The sequence below is a fragment of the Apus apus genome, chromosome 3, assembly GCF_020740795.1.
Source record: "Apus apus isolate bApuApu2 chromosome 3, bApuApu2.pri.cur, whole genome shotgun sequence".
NCBI classification, from domain to species: domain Eukaryota; kingdom Metazoa; phylum Chordata; class Aves; order Apodiformes; family Apodidae; genus Apus; species Apus apus.
In genome coordinates, this window is record NC_067284.1 from 99,769,270 (window position 1) to 99,787,620 (window position 18,351).

Sequence of the window (18,351 nt, forward strand, 5' to 3'; positions counted from 1 at the left end):
AGGATAAAGTTATTAGGCTCCCTGTCCTCTGTTGTGACATTCAGTAGCCCCGCTAAAGCTCTCTCCAAAGCCCCAGGCAGGAGATTTCCTCTCAGATGTAAGGATTCTGGGTTTAGGACCAGTTACTGTCTCTGAGCTGTGCTCCCACCCCGCCTTCTGCAGAACTTTTCCCTCAGATCGAGCATGAGATCATGTTTTTAAAGATTTACTCTCTAATTAATCTTCATTGAAATAAGTTATAAAAAGCTTAACTGAAATTCATGTTGAACACATCTGTTTCCTACTTAAATTACCAGTTTGCCTGATAGGGAGGTTGTTTGTTAGTTTGTTTCCCTTTGAAAGAAAAAACAAAATCCATTTTGTCTCTGTCCAGATTAGGAAAATGGGTCATGCTTATGAAGACGTGGACTAACATGCTCTTAACACCCCCCAAAAAACAGTGATAAATGCTACTTAAAACAGGTTTAACATATCTAAGATATTAGAATCAGTCTTTGTCTCTACCCTAGTTGGTTTGCCTTTAAAGATGACCTCCTTTCCTTGCTTAGACAGATGCTCTTTGTCTGCTGGGACCACTCGGCTGTAAAGCCATCCTGACAGCTAGCATGCTTCCCAGTCTCTCCCAAAGGGGCAAGACTCTTCCAAGTGGTTTCCTCCTACTGAAAAGACTATAATTAGCTGCTTCCCCCTTTTTTCCTCTGTTTAAAATTGGCATTATACAACCTTTCTTCGTATCTTCTGAAAGCTCATCCCCCATCCTGTCCTGCTTTCAGATATATGTAAAAGGAAAGGCTGCGCTATGGGAGTATAAGCACATTGTTTAACACAGACAAAATGACAAGTTTTATAGTCAAGACTCAACATTTTCTTCCTTTCTCTCTAGGCTGTGACTTATCCTTCTGTTACCTAAAATACTTATTACCTGCTTGCTTCTGAACTGTGACTTCCCCATGTTACTAATTATTTTACCCTGTTTATTTCGGTAGCCTGAATACTAAGATTTCTTTTATTGATCTAGTATAATATTCTCTCATATATCTAGGTAATTGCATACTAAGTTTTCCTGTCTGCTTGTATCAGTGGAGCAGCTTTTGAAAATGTAAGTCTCGCAGCAGTACACACAGGTTCAAAGATTTCAGCTGAGAATGTATTTTTGAAAGAGTGTTAGGGACCATTCCTTGGCTTATAACGGTTTTGAAGCTGAGAAGTCTCCAAAATCTTTTAAGCAGAGCCATTTTCTTACAAAAATACCACGTCAGAGATACCATTATTAATTTAGCAGAATTTAATGTTGGTATTTTTAAGCTTCTCAAAAAAAACCAACCAACAAACCCAAAACCCCAGCATCTTATAAAAACTGGTTCTACATATTTATGAAACTCAGTTAAGGCAAGTTCTGCATCAGCTTTTCCCCACTCAATTATGCAGGTCTCAAAGCTCAGTTCACCAAAGAAGTGACTGTAAAGCTATTTTTAGTTATTTCATGTGTTAGTTTATCCAAGTCAAGCTTTGTAATCAAAATGTGACAATTAGCATTCCTCTGTAGTTTAATACAAATTTATTCCTTTGTAATTTCATACAAATTTATTCCTTTTTAATTTAATACAAATGTATTCCTTTGTAATTTATTACAAAGGAGAATAACTTTGCAAAAGAATGTTCTAGTTTTTGCATAAGCTTTGACAAGTGCACTGTTATCCACTGAACTATATGCATTTTAAAATAAATGTACAGCAAGAAGTACTGAAGTACTATAGAAGCATAGCTGTGAGTCTGTATTTCCTTTTAGCTTTCTAACCTTTTCTACGGCACATTCACTTTACCAATCAAAGTCCTATGTTGATCTTGGTCTTGAGAAACCCTAAATCATGTTGTTCGTTTCCACACTTTGACAAGTGAAAGACAGTTTTGTCTTTCAAATTGCACAGATTACATGCTAGACAAATCCCACTTACTCACTCTTTACTGCTCTACATGCAATCTCTTTCCGGCTCTTCTGCTAAAGTTTTCCCCAAACGTGGTCCTCAGTCAAGCAGGGACTGGCCCAAATAGTTAGGGATATGAAAGCTGAATTTAAGGCACTTAATTACAAGATATCAGAGTGTATTAGGAACACAATGGTGAATAATCCATGACTATTGTAACCTTAGATAACTCAGTGAAGGCTGTATCTGTCTGTTGGCCATATTCAGTGTGTTCTAGGCAGCGGGCTATAAACTTGAGAGGAGGACAGAGAGGAGCAATAAAACAACTGAGGACCTGGGGAAAAACTTTCACATTAAGAGAATGATATGGCTAGGAATGTCTTCCTGAGAAAATTGGGTGGGTAAAGGTGGGGAGCTGATGGCAGGATATCCATCAGAGAATGTATATGGCAAAACGCTCCCGCTATCACAACCCCAAAATCAAAGTGGATATCTGATGAAATTTCAAAGTCAGTAAATTTAAAATTATTAAATAATTGTATTCTGAATTTCTGATTTCAAAGGATCTGAAGATAATTCACTTTTGAGAAGAGTTAGTTTTGCCTGGCAATAAAGAGCAGCCACCTTCCTGGCTAAAGAAAGCAGATGTTGCATATTAAGAAATATGGCTTCCCAAATAATAGTAGTCATGGAGGAAGGAGTAATTCTTTAGTAAATATCACTCATTGGAGGAATTTCTGGTAGTCAAAATGTGGCTAGTTGAACAGGAAAACATCTTAGACATGAGTGGTTTCACCAATACTCTTTCAAAATTCAAGAACTATTCAAGATCTTTATTCTATGCCTCATCTAAACCCAAGCTTATTGTTGAGTTTTTGCAGTCAGGACCTCTGGTAGCACAGGCTGTGTACACGAGTAGACACTAGTAAACTATATGTATATTCTAATAAATCAAGTGTGCATGGGAATGTTCCCAGACACTGAGGCTGACTGGCATGGCATGGCTCATGTCCATGCCAATAAACTCTTTCCACAGCAGCATGGCTGCCTAAAACTGCCCATTGGGAACACTCTGCAACACTATAATTCTCAGACTACCCCCGTGGGTAGTTTAGGAGGGCAGCAGTTAGCATGGGCCAAAATGGACCCACAGAACAAACACATTATTTCTCTGCTTAACCTACCAGTATAGAGAGTCACAGAACACTCTCAAACCTCTGGTATCTCTGGTGATAAAAGTAGTACTGTTGAGGCTTGGTTCTGCCCTGTTGGTATTAGCACAGCTATATTCTGAATGGATTGATGTTCAGAGATCATATTATGCATGTTCAGTGTGCCAATTCCAGAGATTTTGTGACTATGTGATGTCAGAAAGGAGAATTAGTAACTGCTGCTGGAAGCACTTGTGCTGAAGTTATGGAGAACCCCATGAGCTGCTCTGTCATAAGGACTGCACAGTGAAATAAATGGGTCTTTTCTTGTTTGACCGATAAGACACCAGCTGAATTAAGCAGGAATACATTTACATTGTGACATCCTTTATCAGTGGAGATAACTTTTTCCTTAAGAGAAAGTATGGCTAAATAGTGGTATAAGAATGCAAAGCTGGCATCAACATACGGGAAAGATATCACATTTTCAACTTTTATTTTAAAATGACCTTCAGCCCCTAAGGCAGCCAGGGCACTTCTCTGTGTGTTTCTGCCACTGACAACAGAGAATAAGCCTTAGAGAGCAAAGTGCAGCAGCAGTGGTGGCAATATCTCTGCCAGGCCCCAGCTCTCTGCTGATTCAGATTGTCACTGAGCCAACAGAGGCTTTCATTGCGTAGCAATTAATAAACTGATGCTTTGAAACAAGACTGCACCCCCAAGATTGCTTGCCTGGCTTACTGGAAGCCCACAGCAGAAACCACTGGTTTAACTTTTCCACAGGACGATAACATTTAAATTATTTTGACATTGTGAAACCTGGACTCTGCTAAGCAGGTAGGAAAAATAATAAATGCTATTAGGTTACTCTGAACTGTCTATTGACATTCATCTCCCAGAAGCCAACTGGCAGGCATAACAGCTATCAGGGTCAGTTATTTTGGAAAGACATTTGAAGCAAAAGCTGCTGGTTAATGGGGATACCTGATGGAGGCATTTTGTCAGAGGAATGCAGTTGAAAACAGCCTGAAGTGTCCCTTCTCACCTAGCCTGTAATTAAACATAATAGAAATCAAGATTTCTCTTCAGACAAAACACTCATAAGGGGGACTTTATGTCTTACATAAAGAGAAATGAAAGCAAATTACTCCAGAATACCAAATCCAAGGCTGTAACACAGCCAGAGGCATTTGACCGAGGAGGACGAGCCAGCAGTGTTTGCTGCAGGGGAAACCACTGCAGATTTGGCCACAGAGACATTTCCAGGCAGTCAGCTGGTGAGAAGGGAATAGACATCTACATGGAATGGAGACATCCCTGCTGGATCAGATCAGGCACATAACTCCAATGTCTCAGTTAAAGGAGCAGTCCTCTTTGTTTAAAAGAAGCACATGTGATCTGTCTATCACATTGGGCATAGGCTACGTGTGAATGGATTTTTCTGTGTCAGGGAACAACCTTTTTTTTTTTTTGCAGAAGTTCCTCTCTGCCTGTTCTCCATCCTCTCCCAGATCACGCGACTGAGAAGCTGGAGAGTTTAAGTCTATAAATCATCTGCCCTTGAGGTGAAGTCTGCAGTTATAACTGCTTTTGTGCGAGGAAGCTTCTGAGCAGCTGTAGGCTGAGAAAAAAAAATAAATAGTTGTTGCCATCTGGGGTCAAAGCCAAAGCTCAGCAGGGTTTGGCTGGGGACTGCTGTGATGAAGAGGTGGGCAGTGGAGGAAGAGGCCTGGGGGATATAATCAAAGTTGGGTTTCTGTGTGTTGGGTGAAACACCGTGGCAGCTTAGAAATCCACTGTAGGGACCAGGATGAGGGAAGGCCCTGATTTTTATCTGTGTTGCAACTGCATCACCAAAACGGGGTGGTCTCCGGGGTCAAGGGCTTGCCTCTCCACAGAGAGACTGTGGCCTGAAAAAGTGGTAGGAAACTCTTCAATTTGAATGTTGTCAAACATTCAAGGGCAAAGAAACCTCTGAAGCTGATGTGGAATTAAAGCTTCAAACTTGCCCTGCAAGCCAAAAAAGGAGCCAGTTAGGAAGCACAACACAGAATTGTGGAATCACAGAATCATGGAATGGTAGGGGTTAGAAGGGACCTCTGGAGTTCATCTAGTCCAAATCCCCTGCTAAAGCAGGTTCATCTAGAGCAGGTGGCACAGGATGGCATCCAGATGGGTTTTGAATGTCTCCAGAGAAGAAGACAGATGCACTGGCTATTTGGAACATGGGCATAATGTTCAGTGTAGGTACAGTCCTTAATACAGAGGACCATGAACATAATTAGGATGGACAAGGATTGTGACCATAAAATGATGAAGTGATAAAGGTATGATACAGCCCTACCTCACACCCCAGCCTCCTCCTCTTCTGCAGCAACAGGGCACTGCAGCGTGGTCAGGATGGTTGGGAGAACCTCACTTCTGAGAAGTGCAAAGGCAGCTGCCAGCACATATGTTCTGGGGCTTAGAAATATTTCTGGTAGGATATTCAGACTTCAATTCACATTCTGGAAAAATCAATCAGGATGACTGCAGGGAGAAAAATCAAGCACAATAATGACCACGTTTGGAACCAGCCCAATTACTGAAGTAATTTTATGGGAAAACTTCTCATGCTGCCTAGGAGTTAAATTACCAAAAAAAAAATATCCTTCAGCCTGAAGCCCCCCAGATGCCTCTATAAAAGCATAGATAAATAAATGTAGTGAAATGATAAATTGAGAATTGGGAGGACAGCAGGCAGATAGAGAGCTTGCAGTCATAGTGCTCCAGAAACTTATTTTTGAACCATGGGGAAAAAATAAACAAAACAAAACAGGACAGATGCTGCATGCTTATGGTGGAAAACAAAGGTTGGAAACAGAAGATTCACAAAATAAAATTAGAAATATTAGAAGGTTTTGAGGCTACATTGCAGTGCTTAAGGGGTTTTGTGATTGTTCTTTTTTAATGTCATGTTACTGTCACATTTCCTCTTCCACTTGTTATCGAAACTTTAAAGGGGTGTCCTTTCGATTTAACTCTTCCAAAACAACACTGTCTGTAGCAGCAGTATTTTATTCCAAAAATGTAGGACTGATTTAGAACACCAGCAAGCTCCTGCTAAAGCACACCTTTTGGGTAAACACATTGCCAGAGACAATCAGAATTATTTGATATGCTGAAAAAATGCACAGGTGGGGTTGAACCAAATGAGAAAAGGCACTTTATGGTGCAGCAGGTCCCTTTTTTGTCCTCAGCATTTTTCAGTAAAATCACTGCCATTGACTATAAATGTTACCTTTTGGTTGGGTAACATAGTCCTTTTTTATTTCTTCAGTGGCTGTTTTTGATGTCAAGAGCAGCTGTGTTCAGTCTTTTTGCTTAAGGGGAAAAAAAAAAAAAAAAAAAAAAAAAAAAGTAGAGCTTAGCATCTGAAAAAATTGGCTTTGTGTGGCTAACCACAAGCAGGGCACATGACTGAGTGCTGCATCTGCCCTGTCCCCCTTCCGTTCAAGCAGTTTGGACAAGAAAATTCTGTACACTTAAAGGGGAGCTCTCAATTTACAGAATGCCTTTAGAGGTTTGTCAGAATAAGCTTTGCATTTTACCCTCTATCAAAAAAAAAATTTAAAAATTTGTACTCTGGAAAAGGGAGCTGCAGAATTTACTCCCATCTGTCTCCTCTCTTTAGCCTCCGTGTAAGGGTCATATTTCCAGGAAATATTTGTAGATTTTGGACATTTGCCTTTCCAGGGTAGCTAGAGCTACCTCTAGGGCTGCTTCTGGTAATTTGAAGAAAAGAAATTTCAGCTAGTTTGAACATCTTAATACTCACATGCAGAAAGATATAAAGTACTTAAATCCCTAAGTTATCATTTTTATTTTAACACTGGTAATAAATTAAATGCTTGAGCAGACATATTGGTCTTGCTAGCAATAGTGGATGTAAAAAAAATATTTGACTGCCTACTCCTATAACGTATCTTGGAACTGCCAACTGTTTAATATTTCTACTAATGAATGGTCTTGTGCCCTGCAAGCAAAGAATAATGCTTTCATGCAAAACCTAATCTGAGGCAGTGATTACAGACATTTTCATGGATACTTGAAATTTTCTGACCTGCCCACAGTAACATAATTTCCTCAGTAGCAATGCAAAGCATGCAGCCTACAAAGCCTCTTTTGTGGCCCAACAGCTAGCCACAGGCTTGGCTTTTTTGTTGTTGCTGTATATTGTTATCTCTTTACTAGGATAGCATGGTCTTTATTGGCTAAAGTGTGCAGTAACAAATCACAAAAAAAGTAGCATGAAAAGGGGCCTCAAGATTGCAAGCTCCTTCTTCAAGTCAGGAAAAACTACATAATAGGAGTATACCTATTGCTACTATAATGAAATTCATGAAAGCTTTTACTTTCTTCCTTTTCTTTATTCACTTTTGGGCTTGTCTGGGTTAGAAGACAGTTTTATGCACTGGAGATCTAACATGAGTTGACATGAGAAATATATGTGCACTGGCAGGAGGCTTTCATAACTCTTCCTCTAGTTGCAGGACACCTTAACCCTGCTAGAGAAAATGCAGATGAACAATAGCTCCTGGAAATTAGTATTACTTGGCATTTGCTTTGGAGCAGTTTCCTTCACCTTGACCTGCATTCTTTAAAGATAGGCTCATGAATGCTGAGAGGCTGCTGATCAGCAGCTTCTTTCTATGAAGTAATTTGTCGACTATTTCTAAAGGAAACAGTAGCTCAAAACAAGATTTAGGGGGTAAAGAACATTAAGGCATGGTTCAGTCTTTTGGTGATATCACCATAAAAATGCCACAGGACTGAAATTTTTGTGTATGGAAACACAGTCAGCTAGGGGCCCAGAAATCTACCAAATTTCCATGATGAAAAACATAAAAAATGTAATGAAGTAATAAGTCTCTTATAATTGGAGAGACACAAACAGTTTGGAAACTCAGAGTAACATTACTCAAAAACATCTCTCTGTGTCATGGGGAAAAAAGTGTAAGTGAATGGTGAAAATGCTGAAAAACAAACATTAAACCAGGAATGAAACACACTCGATATCCGTCAGGTCAGTAAAATGACAATTCATATTTTTATAAAGGAGAGCACCTAAATTAGTTTATTTACAGTAAAAAACATGCACTCCTGACAGGCAGCATTTACTCATAGGGTGTGCAGCTTTGCATGATTGCAATCACAATGGAGAGTGAAGTACCATGGTTTGGTACTGACCATGCTGTTAATTTGGAGATAAATGCAATACACACCAAATACCCAGAGGTTTACAGGCAGTGAGGTTCCCACTTTCATTATATTCTCTTGGAAAGTGCAGCCTGGTGTGGTGCTATGCTGGCAGACCCTTGGAGTGCCACCACTCCCCTCTGTAAAAACTCAGAAACCACAGCAAGAGGGCTCAAGTCCTTCAGGCTGGTCCTGCAGCTTTCTGTATCTTTCTCCTCAATGAGCTACTCAGTGAAGATGAATAACTGGACCATCATCTAGACATGACTGCAAAGAGTAATTAATTTCACCTTTAGTACAACTAGCGAGCTGTGTGTCAGAAGGCAATTTGGGTGCAGTCCTTAGCTTCTTAACGTCGACAGGACCTTGTCATAGATGTACATTTAATTGAAGTTCATAGCAGATCACACTTTTCTTTTGTTGCTCTGCTTGCTGAGACTGCAGTCCCCTGAGATGTCAGGGTACAGCAGCTGGCAGAGCTTTTCCACCGCAACATGAGAGAATGGAAATAAGCCACAGGCAGTCAGCACTCCGGATGGAAAGGGTCAGCAGTGGTAAGAATCAATAGTGCTAATGGCATGGCATTTTTGCTAAAGCTAGGAAACAGCAAACCAGAAACATTTATACCTTTTAAAATACTCCTTTACTAAACTATTTTTCAGGAAAGCTGAGTTCAAAACCCATTGACCTCAGCAGCCCCTGCATTGAAACCTAAATGAATATAAAGTATGAACAAAAAATACAAATGCAAACCAACTAAAGTGCATGGTACATATGTATGCACAAGTATCCCACCTTAGATATCAGCATATATATTGTAACACCCATCAGTGTGCAGGTCAGAAGGGAATGCAAAAAGTAAGACTTTTTCTTTGCAAAAATTAGTGTCCGGTTTTTCAGCAAGTCCATTTTATTTGTTGCACAAGAAAGCATGATCTGTTGTATCAGTTCTTTCAAAGCTTATACTGCTAAAAACCCCCACATCTATCACTGACTATTCTGCTGTAAAGAATACTAGAATTGTTTAAAACATTTGTTACACTTATACGTGAAAAGAGAGAAAAAAAGTTGTTTCACACACTATCTAAAGAAGGAACAGATCATCACGGCCAAGCAGACTTCTAACTGTTGCAGCCATGGTGCTCATCCATAAAGATCTGCACTAGGTGTTTAATCCACACATCCTTCTCTCCTTTGAGTGTGACCAAACTTGTACTGAAACATGACCTTTGCAATGAGCTTCACAAAAAGAAAGCAAAGAGTGCTCTCAAAAAAACTGACAGTGTCCAAAAGCCTATTGCAATTGCATTTTGTTCCTGGAACACCCACAGTGTTTTATCTGTGTAGCTTTTTTCACATCTTCAATGCAGCCATTTGTATGGATTTTTAAAGAGAAAATTGAGTCCAGGGAATCCACCATGACTTCATACTTTTGACTTCACAGAGATGTGTTAAATAAAACCAAATACCCTCAGAGTCCAGAATTAAGCATGGCACAGCATTGCACTTTTTGCCAGTGTAAAGAAAACAGCATATTCATACACAACACAAACGCAATCTTAGCTGTGTGTTTATTAAGAATGTAAATATGTCAAATCAGAACTTACTTTGAGAAAGGCCCACATAGTATGCCAGATTTCAGATAATATGGTGTTTGATTACCAGCTCTAAGGAGGCAAAACCCTTAAGTCAAAAGCAAACACATGAAACACAATTTTTCTCAGAACTGCTCATTCAGAGATAGATTCAGAGGCTGACAAACGCAAAGGAATTTGGGGGCAATTCTGGTGCCTTTTTCTAAAGCAGTTTTTATGAGCTAGGGAAGTCTTGAGGTAACATCCTATGGTATTTCAAGCTGATTTGCTGGTTTTGTAGTGATCTTCCAGCACCAGGTGCAGAATAAGATCAAAAAGTGTGTCGGTAATCTCTTGAGCACCATAAAGTTCTGGCAAACACCACATGATTCCAGGCTTTGTGGCTTTTCTGGCCGAAGACTTGCAGCATACAGTGAAGGAAAATGATTGTATTTTTTTCTCAGAACATGTTTCATGGAGTGTATTTTTCAGATGGGCTTTGCAAAGGATGCCACACTGTACAGAGCAATGCACACTGTACAGAGCAATGCACAAATGGGATTCACCAGCTCCTCCATTGTTACTCTGTGCAGATAACATTAGGTTTCATGGATGTGGCAGCTCCTACCATTTTCTGTCCTATTTTGGAAGGAGAGGGAAGATAAGAGGAAGCAATATTTTATCTGTGTCACTCTCTGGCAAACTTCTCAGAACCACCAAAGAAATAGAGTTAACCCAACTCCGAAACAGCAACAGTGGTCAGCTGAGAGGAAACACATTGGCACCCAAAGAGCCTTCTGGGGAGAGGTGAAGCTGTGCGGATGTGGCTTCTGAAGATGAACACACTATCACCATTTTTGATTTGTAAATTAATTAATTGCTTAAACAGTTAATTTTAAGGCTTTGGAAATGTGAAATCTCTACCCTTCTTAAAACAAGAGATGTATCAGGTGATTAAGGTAACCATGATAACTAAAAGGAGTAAGAAAAGTTTGAAAGGTTTTGGTAAATGCTCCCTAGTAATTGTTAGGCTTTCCTGATTTATGGAGTTAGAAATTCTGAGCATGTGGTGTGGAATTGATGTTATCATACACACCACATTGATAGCCTCTCAACCAAGAAAAAAAAACACAACAACTTCTTACTTTATAGGACACCTTCAAAAATAAAGGCCTTGGACAGTGTAGGCCTCCTGCAAAGACTTTGGAAACACGTATTTGACAGGCTGCTCCCTTTGCAAACTTGTTGCCACTGAAGATATTAACCATTCCTCAAAATTCCTCCACAGTTGTGGTAAATGCCTCAGGGCCACCTGTCCTTCTTGGAGTCACCCCCAAGCATCACCTAGGTAATGCTAAGGGCACAGCCTGCTAGCAGGGAGAAATCCGAAGTGCACCACCCCAAGGAGCTCCTGAGGACAGTAACTTAGAAAGACAAACCCTAGTTCTTTCTCCAGATGGTTTTCAGCTTGAAGGTTACGTGAATAACCTTGTTTTTTCTTTATCGTTCCCTGCCAAGTTTGCCTAAGTCAGAACATACAAGGTTACTGATTTTCCATGATCTTGAAGCTACGGGCAGGCCTTGCCCAGCAGAGAACAGTAGTGGGCAAATGTTCTCCATGTGCTTTCTCAGAGCCCATCTCTAACTAAAAAGTTTGCATAGTGCTGTGAGCAGGAGCCTTTAATTTTATGAGGATCTGCAACGAATCACTTCTCACCCAACTCTGGTGCAGCTGTTGTTCCTGGGAACTACTGCAGACAAGTTAGCTGCAAAAATACATACTTAGTAGAAATCTGTAGAGATAACATTTAAAAATATGTGCTGGGTAATGGATTTTCTTTTGTTATTGTTTTGGTTTTTTTGAGATGGAGATATTTAATTGTTACAGCATACATTGGGGCTTTAGTAGAGAGTAAATAATGAGTCAACTGTGTTTGAAAGCTGATAAGCTCCATGCAGAGCACTCAACTTCCAACCTACCAAATGCTTAAGTATGGAAACAAGCCTGCTGAAGCCACAGAGATTTCTTGCCTGTCTAGCGCTAAGCTATCATCTAGTCTTAATTAACTAGGACTCATCTTGGTAGCAGAAAGATAAAGTAATTTAGAAAGTTTTGGAAATTTTAGGTGATTTCATTACCAATTTGTTGGTATTTGGTACTTTGTGTTAAGCAATAATAAAGGTTGCAGCTAAGAAGAGATGTATTTATTGGCAATCCGAAGTTATTCCTTAGAATGTCTTTGTTAATACAAGAATTATGGCAGTTAATTGCAACTAGTATTGGAAAGATCCCATAAAAACAATTTTCCCAGAACATTCACTCTGAAATAAATGTTAACATTTCCTTCATACCTCAAACTTGCTAAGCAAGACTTAATTTTAGGAGTAACTCACAGTGGCAAACTGTGAACTGGAGGTTTTAAGCATGCAGAGAGGCTGTATAAACCATTTTGTTCTTCATTCCCCGGACGGGAAGCAGTGCTGCATTAAAGCATACTGGTTAGCAGCTGCAGATCAGGCTTTTCTGGCAGTTGTTCTGACCACAGGTAAAGAATGACACAGACTCAAGCTTATGCAAAAGTCACAAATTTAGTATAAATCACACAGCTAAACATAGTATTTGGTGAAGAGAAAGAGGGTTGAGGATGCCTAAACAAGATGATGATGGGTCTCTTGCTTTCACACCTCTGTCTTTTTTGTAAGATGCTCACTAGAGGATCAGATCAAAATGTGCAATGTGGGAAAGAATGTTAGCAAGAAGGTGAGAAAACAGGGTCCCTTAGTACGGAGACAAAGCTGTCTCCAGAGAGTTTTGCCAGCACAGCAGATGAAGTACCAGCCTGTGAGGGACCACCTGGCAAAACTGATCCTTAATACAACACCTTGGCTTAAAGGTTGTATCATAAAGGGCCGTCCGTCTGTGGGCCACACACAAAGGTTTCACTCTAGATACTACTGTTATAAATAATAAAATGCTGGAATAGTTGTATTTAATTGAATTCTGAAGAAGTAAAAAACTGCAGTAATGGAGTCTGAAAACCTCAACATTATAATTTCAACCATTTGAAAGCAGTGGTGTTGGAAAAGCCAGTTTCTTCTTCATTCCTCATCCTCACTCTCCACAGAAACTTTCACTTATCCTACTGAAAAGGAACTAACAAAACCTTTGGACACATTTTTAAAAAAATTATTTTAATAAAGCTGCCTCGCTGAGAAACTGCACCAATAGCAGAAGAGAGGCTTGTAATTTCTGCGGAGAGGGAAACACGGAGGTTAAAGAGTTATGCAGCTTCCCCACAGCCTACCTGCCTCTTAGGCCACTCCTTGACAGCCCTGACAATTACACCACATATTTCCTTCCACAGAAAGGAAACACCTCCAGCCTCCAGGCCAACCACCAGGCGTACTCAGGGCAGAAGCTGTACTTTCTGAACGGTGCGGTGCCTTGCGTGCTCACTGCAGCTGGGTTTTCCCATCGCTTTCAACGTAGCCTCCCTCGCATCACGCATCACACGCCTGTCCCGCAGGCCGGGAGTCAAGTGGGGTCAGGGTTTCGGGTGGGGTGGTCGCAGGGGGCCTGACAGAGCGCCCTGGGTGTCACTGCTTGCTGGTCACAGCTGCCACACCCCGAGGTCCGGCTGGCACGAACCTCTCGCCAGCAGCTGCAGAGGGGAAATTGCTTTTCCTCGCTGTACAGGTGCTTCCCAGCTCCCGTCCGAAGCAGCCGCGGCGGGCAGGGAGGCCGGCACTCCGCCGGGAACGCCGGGGCCGCCCCGCACTCCGCCGGGAACGCCGGGGCCGCCCCGCACACGGCCGGGAACGCCGGGGCAAGCGCTGCCTGCCCCGCGCAGCCGCCGCCGGCCCCGGGGCCGAGGCGGGGGCAGGTCCCAGCCCGGCGGCCGCACGGACGCGGCTGATCCCGCCCGCACCCCCTGAACCCCGCGGGGCGGCTCCCCCGGGGCTCCTCGCCGCGCTGCGGGTCCCCCCCTGCGGGCCCGGCGGAGAGGCTGGGGACAAACAGCCCGGCTGCCGGCCCCGGCCGCGCTGCCGTGCCCGGGAGCGCCGGGGGGAGGCGGCGGCCGGGCCCGGGGCGGGGGCGTGCGGGGCGTGCGGGGAGGGGGCAGCGCCGTGCGGCTACATCAGCCCCCGCCTGCCCAGCGCCGGGGCTCGGCTGCTGAGCCGCTCGGCAGCCCCCAGGCGGCGGCGGCAGCGCCCGGGGGACGCTGAGGAGGAGCCGCCTGCGCGGCCCGGCGGCGGGCGGGCCGGACACAGCGACCGAGCAGCCGCGGCGGGGAGGGGAGAGCGGCAGCCCAGCCCGCCCCGGCAGCGCCATGGCTACCAAGGTGAGCGGTCCCCGGCGCGGCCCGGGGGGTCGTGAGGAGGCTCCGGGGCGCCCCCCGCGCGGAGCCCCCCGCGCCCCGGCAGGCCCCGCGGAAGGGCCGGGCGGGTTGGCAGCCCCTCTGGGCGGCGGCGGGAGGGAGGGAGGCCCGGTGTGGGACGGGCTGCGTTCCGGGGGGCCTGGGAGCGAGTCCCCTCCCCGGGGCCTGCCCCTCGCCGCCGGCCGCGGGCGGCAGGGCAGGAGGGCAGGAGGCAGCCGCCGGCTCCCGTCGCGCCCTGCCCGCTCGGGCCTCGCCGCCGCCCGGCCCCTGCGAGCGGCGCGGGGGGCTCAGGGGGCAGCGCCGACCCCGGGGCGGGAGAACGTTGTTCGCTGCTTTATTTGCCCCCCCCCCCGGCAGCTCCGCTCCGTGCCCAGAGCGACTCGAGGGCCACAGAGCCGGCGGAGGGCGAGGGCTGCGACTTCTGCCGCTTCTGCAGCCCGGCCGCGCCTCCCCGCTGCCCGGCGGAGCGCTGGGGCAGGCCCGGGCGGGCCCCGCACGGCGTGTCCGGGCTGCCCTGCCGCGCTGCGGACGGGCCGTCCCGGCCGCGCCTCCCGCCGCGCCCCCCGAGCGCCGGGGCGGCCGGTGCCGGCCCCGGGGGGTAGGGGCGCTGGGGGGGAGCCCAGAGCCCGTGGTGTGACTGCTGCGTGCTAGCGCCTGATGGTACAGCAGCTGGGGGAAAAAAGCAGGAAGTGAAATGTTTTAGTTTTTCCAGTTCTTCAGCAGTATCTGCGCTTAATGCAACAGTCAGAATGAGCCCGTCCTGTCTGAAACCGGTCTCTTTCTAAATTAACACAATTTATTTACTATATTGGTCGATGGAAGCGTCTCCGCTTGTGTAGGTGTGAGTTGACATCCCCCAGTAAATCTCATCTGTGAGTTGTCTGAGTGTTGCAAAAGACTCTTGGTATTTGAAGTAATACTTTGAGTTACCCGATTCCATAAACTTGGCCAGCAGTTAAAAAACTTCCTTTTGCAGAGGCTGTTCTCCTGCAGTACACTTTGTGCAGTGCTTCTCAGTACCAGAGAAATTCTGCATTTTGAAGGTGTAAAATTTAACCTACCAGCAGCTGTCTCTACAGCTGTATAAGTTGATGGTTGCCCATGAGAAGCACAGAGAAACTTGTTTTAGGCTTCAAAATCTCTTAGGCAGCTTAAGAAGGATGAATATAGTGAAGTTTGTGTTCTGTTGAGGGTTTTAGGATATCAGTCTTGATATAAGCGGTTTCCACTGGTTTGTGGGATGTGTGTATGAATGAAATGTAATCGACCTAACAATTGTAAGTTGCAAGAAAAAATTATTTCTGTGTACGTATATACTGCATAATACACAGCATGCTAAGCAGATACTGTGCTGAAACAGTTCCCTCTTTCTCTCTGCACTTTGAGGTGCAGTATCCTCATGGGATCCCATGTTTTGTGCCGAACACGTGAAGCCATTTTATTAATACATCTGGAAACTTTCATTTTGCTTTTATTGAAATAATTTTTGAATCATAATGGGCTCAGAATGAAGGATGTATAATTTATAACTTCATAACCAGGACTGACTTGAAATAGGGTGGTACAGGTTATTTTTTTTCTATACATTGCAAGTAATGGTAATTTACTTAACTTGAAGGCTAAAGTTGGGAAATGATAGTCAGTAAAGACTTAATATTGTTATTATTTTGATATGCTGGTAACTGAGAGCAGTACTGAGGAGAAGCTTACTTTATTTTCTATGAGCTTCACCCAGAAGGTAGGTCCCTCTCTGCAAATTGCACTATTTTGAATTTTAATTTGTTAAGCTTGTTCAAATGTCAGCTGTAGTAAGAGATATATATTTTTTTTAACACTGAAAGGAAATAACTGGCTCAAGAAACAGTTTTTAGGACCTCAGCCAACTAACCAGTCACCATTTCACTTGGAAAGTAAATTTTGTTTTCTAAATTCTAAACAAACTTCCTGCCGTCTGCTTGTGCTCCTTCCAAAATAGTCTGTTTCAAAAAGAAATATGCAAATGTGTTTGTACATTATGTGAAAACGTTAACAAAGCTAAACTATATTCATACCTGGAGGGTGAATTGCTCAAACTTTAATGGTCCAATCCTGTATAGCTGATGGCCTGCATGGACTCTTAGGGCTTCCTGAATTAATTTCTATTTAAACTAGATTATACTTTCCAAGGAGAATTTGAGGAAAATTTGAGCTTTATTTGCATAGAAAATTCAGTCTCTCTTTTGTAAACCATCATCTCTCTTGCTCTTGATGCTGCTTTATTTTGAATCTAAATTTGCCCAGTTTGTTTCTGGTTTTATCCTTTTGTCTACAAGATTGACAAATGCCTGTATCCAAGTGTTAGGCTTCCTGGGGGGTGGGGGAGAAATAGGGATTTCTACCACAACTAGCTTGTAAACCATGACTAGTTTTTTTGCTTCCCACTATTGATAAGCCATGACAATCAAGTTTGTAGAGCTTTCCAGTATGAAGACATAGTTTACAGTCATGTAATCTGCTGGCTCTTCTGTGTACCATTCAAACTCACTGGATTTTTTGCTGAAATAATGGAAGCTTTTAGGGGAAAGCACTCCTATTTTAATGGAAAAAGACCATTAGCAATGCTTTCCTTGGTAGGGAGTCTTTTGTTGAAATAGGTCAGGGGTGACTGTAGATCCTTAGTACTCTGAAGGCTGTGGAAGGCACTGTCTGGTGCTGTGAGCTGAGCTAGCAGTCACCATTGCTCCTTCTCCTTCCTTCCTCCTGATCCTGTCCTGTCTGTAGGTCCCAGGAGTTGACTCTGCAGCAGTTGTCAGGCCTGTCTTTGAGATACTGTCAGTTGCTGAAATAGCAAAATATTAACGGAATGAAACAGTGGGGCAATTTTCTCCAGTTCTAGGGAGGTACAGTAGCTGAGAATTGGCTTGGAGTTGATGCAAAAGGTTGAGTGGGATGGCAAAGTGGCAAGGAGGAGACTTCCACTGTGAAGGTGCCAAATACAAATGGAAAATGGGGGATCTGAAATGTGGTGACGGTTCTTTGGTTGCCTATATCCTTCCTGTAACTTGGTCAGTGGGTTTCATGATTCCTTAAAGGCTAGCTCAAGGTGACATGTTCTAAAAATGGAAGCAAATGGAAAAAAAAAAACAAATTAAAATAAATACATAAAATTGTTCAGGAGATGCTGACTTCCAGAGTTCTACAGAAATTTAGCTGAGCCTGACTTCAGAGATAGGTAAATTCACATCTGCATTTAAAACTGATGCATTAAGGTAGATCCTTTTATTTTGGATGCTTCCTTCAGAAACGGAGTTTAGCTCACTAATTCCTTATTTATAATTGTGCATTACAAAAGAAGGCAATAAGTGGCAGGAGTCTAAAAGAATAATAATTTGAAAATTTTCAAAACTCACTCACAAAGAAAGTGCAGTATTGTATTTCTGCAGTAGTTTCTCACAAAAGCCACAGGTGATGTTCTCATTCTTCAGTTTGTTTATTCTTGACAACTCTTTGGCGTTTTCTCTTCTTTCCTCATTAGAGGTTGCCAAGTCACAGCTTTACTTGTGTCCTTTCTTTTGTTTTTGAATTTTACTGAACAGGGAGAGCTAGAAAAGTCAGGAAGTGATATGCTGGCTTTTAAATAACGTGTTCCCTACCTCAGTTTATTTTTAGAACCATTTATTATTTCAAAATGTAGGCAAGTCCTTTTCTTGAAGAGGCTAAAGTTTTGCCACGTGTGAAGTCCTAATTTCAGAAGGAGTTGATGATACAACGGAGTTGATAGGTCACATGTGTGCTGATCATCAAGACAGTTCTTCTAGAACATGTGCTGCTGAAGTGCAGTGAGGGTTTTAATTTAAAAGTTGAAACTAGAAGCTGGTAAACTAGAAGAGTAACACTGTCAAAGTTTGTTACTTTCACAAGCTGAGTGGTTTTTTGCAAGGCAGGTATTGATAAGCTTCATGAGGTTAGGCCCCTCTTAGTGTCAATAGCATCAAATTCGTAACCTTAGGGGCACCTGTATTCCACCATTATGGTTTTGATTGTGCAATAGTTTGTTTGCTTTAAGAACTCATTTATCTGGTTGTTTGTAGGACTGGGCCCTTCT

At 43.2% G+C, this 18,351-nt stretch overlaps 1 protein-coding gene across 3 annotated transcripts in view; it reads left to right on the forward strand.

Moving 5' to 3' along the window:
* The window catches only part of LOC127383389 (sorting nexin-9-like), a 625,662-nt gene that overhangs the window by 554,960 nt on the left and 52,351 nt on the right, over window positions 1-18,351 (forward strand). The window contains exon 1 of one of the 3 annotated variants that reach the window (XM_051616257.1): window positions 13,959-14,231. The exons of 1 other annotated variant lie outside the window; for it this stretch is intronic. In XM_051616257.1, the coding sequence (XP_051472217.1) occupies window positions 14,220-14,231 (12 nt within the window). In that variant the 5' untranslated portion in view covers window positions 13,959-14,219. Of the gene's footprint in view, window positions 1-13,958; window positions 14,232-14,569; window positions 14,589-18,351 lie in introns of those variants that run through there. One more of the 3 variants, XM_051616258.1, reaches the window with a different exon arrangement.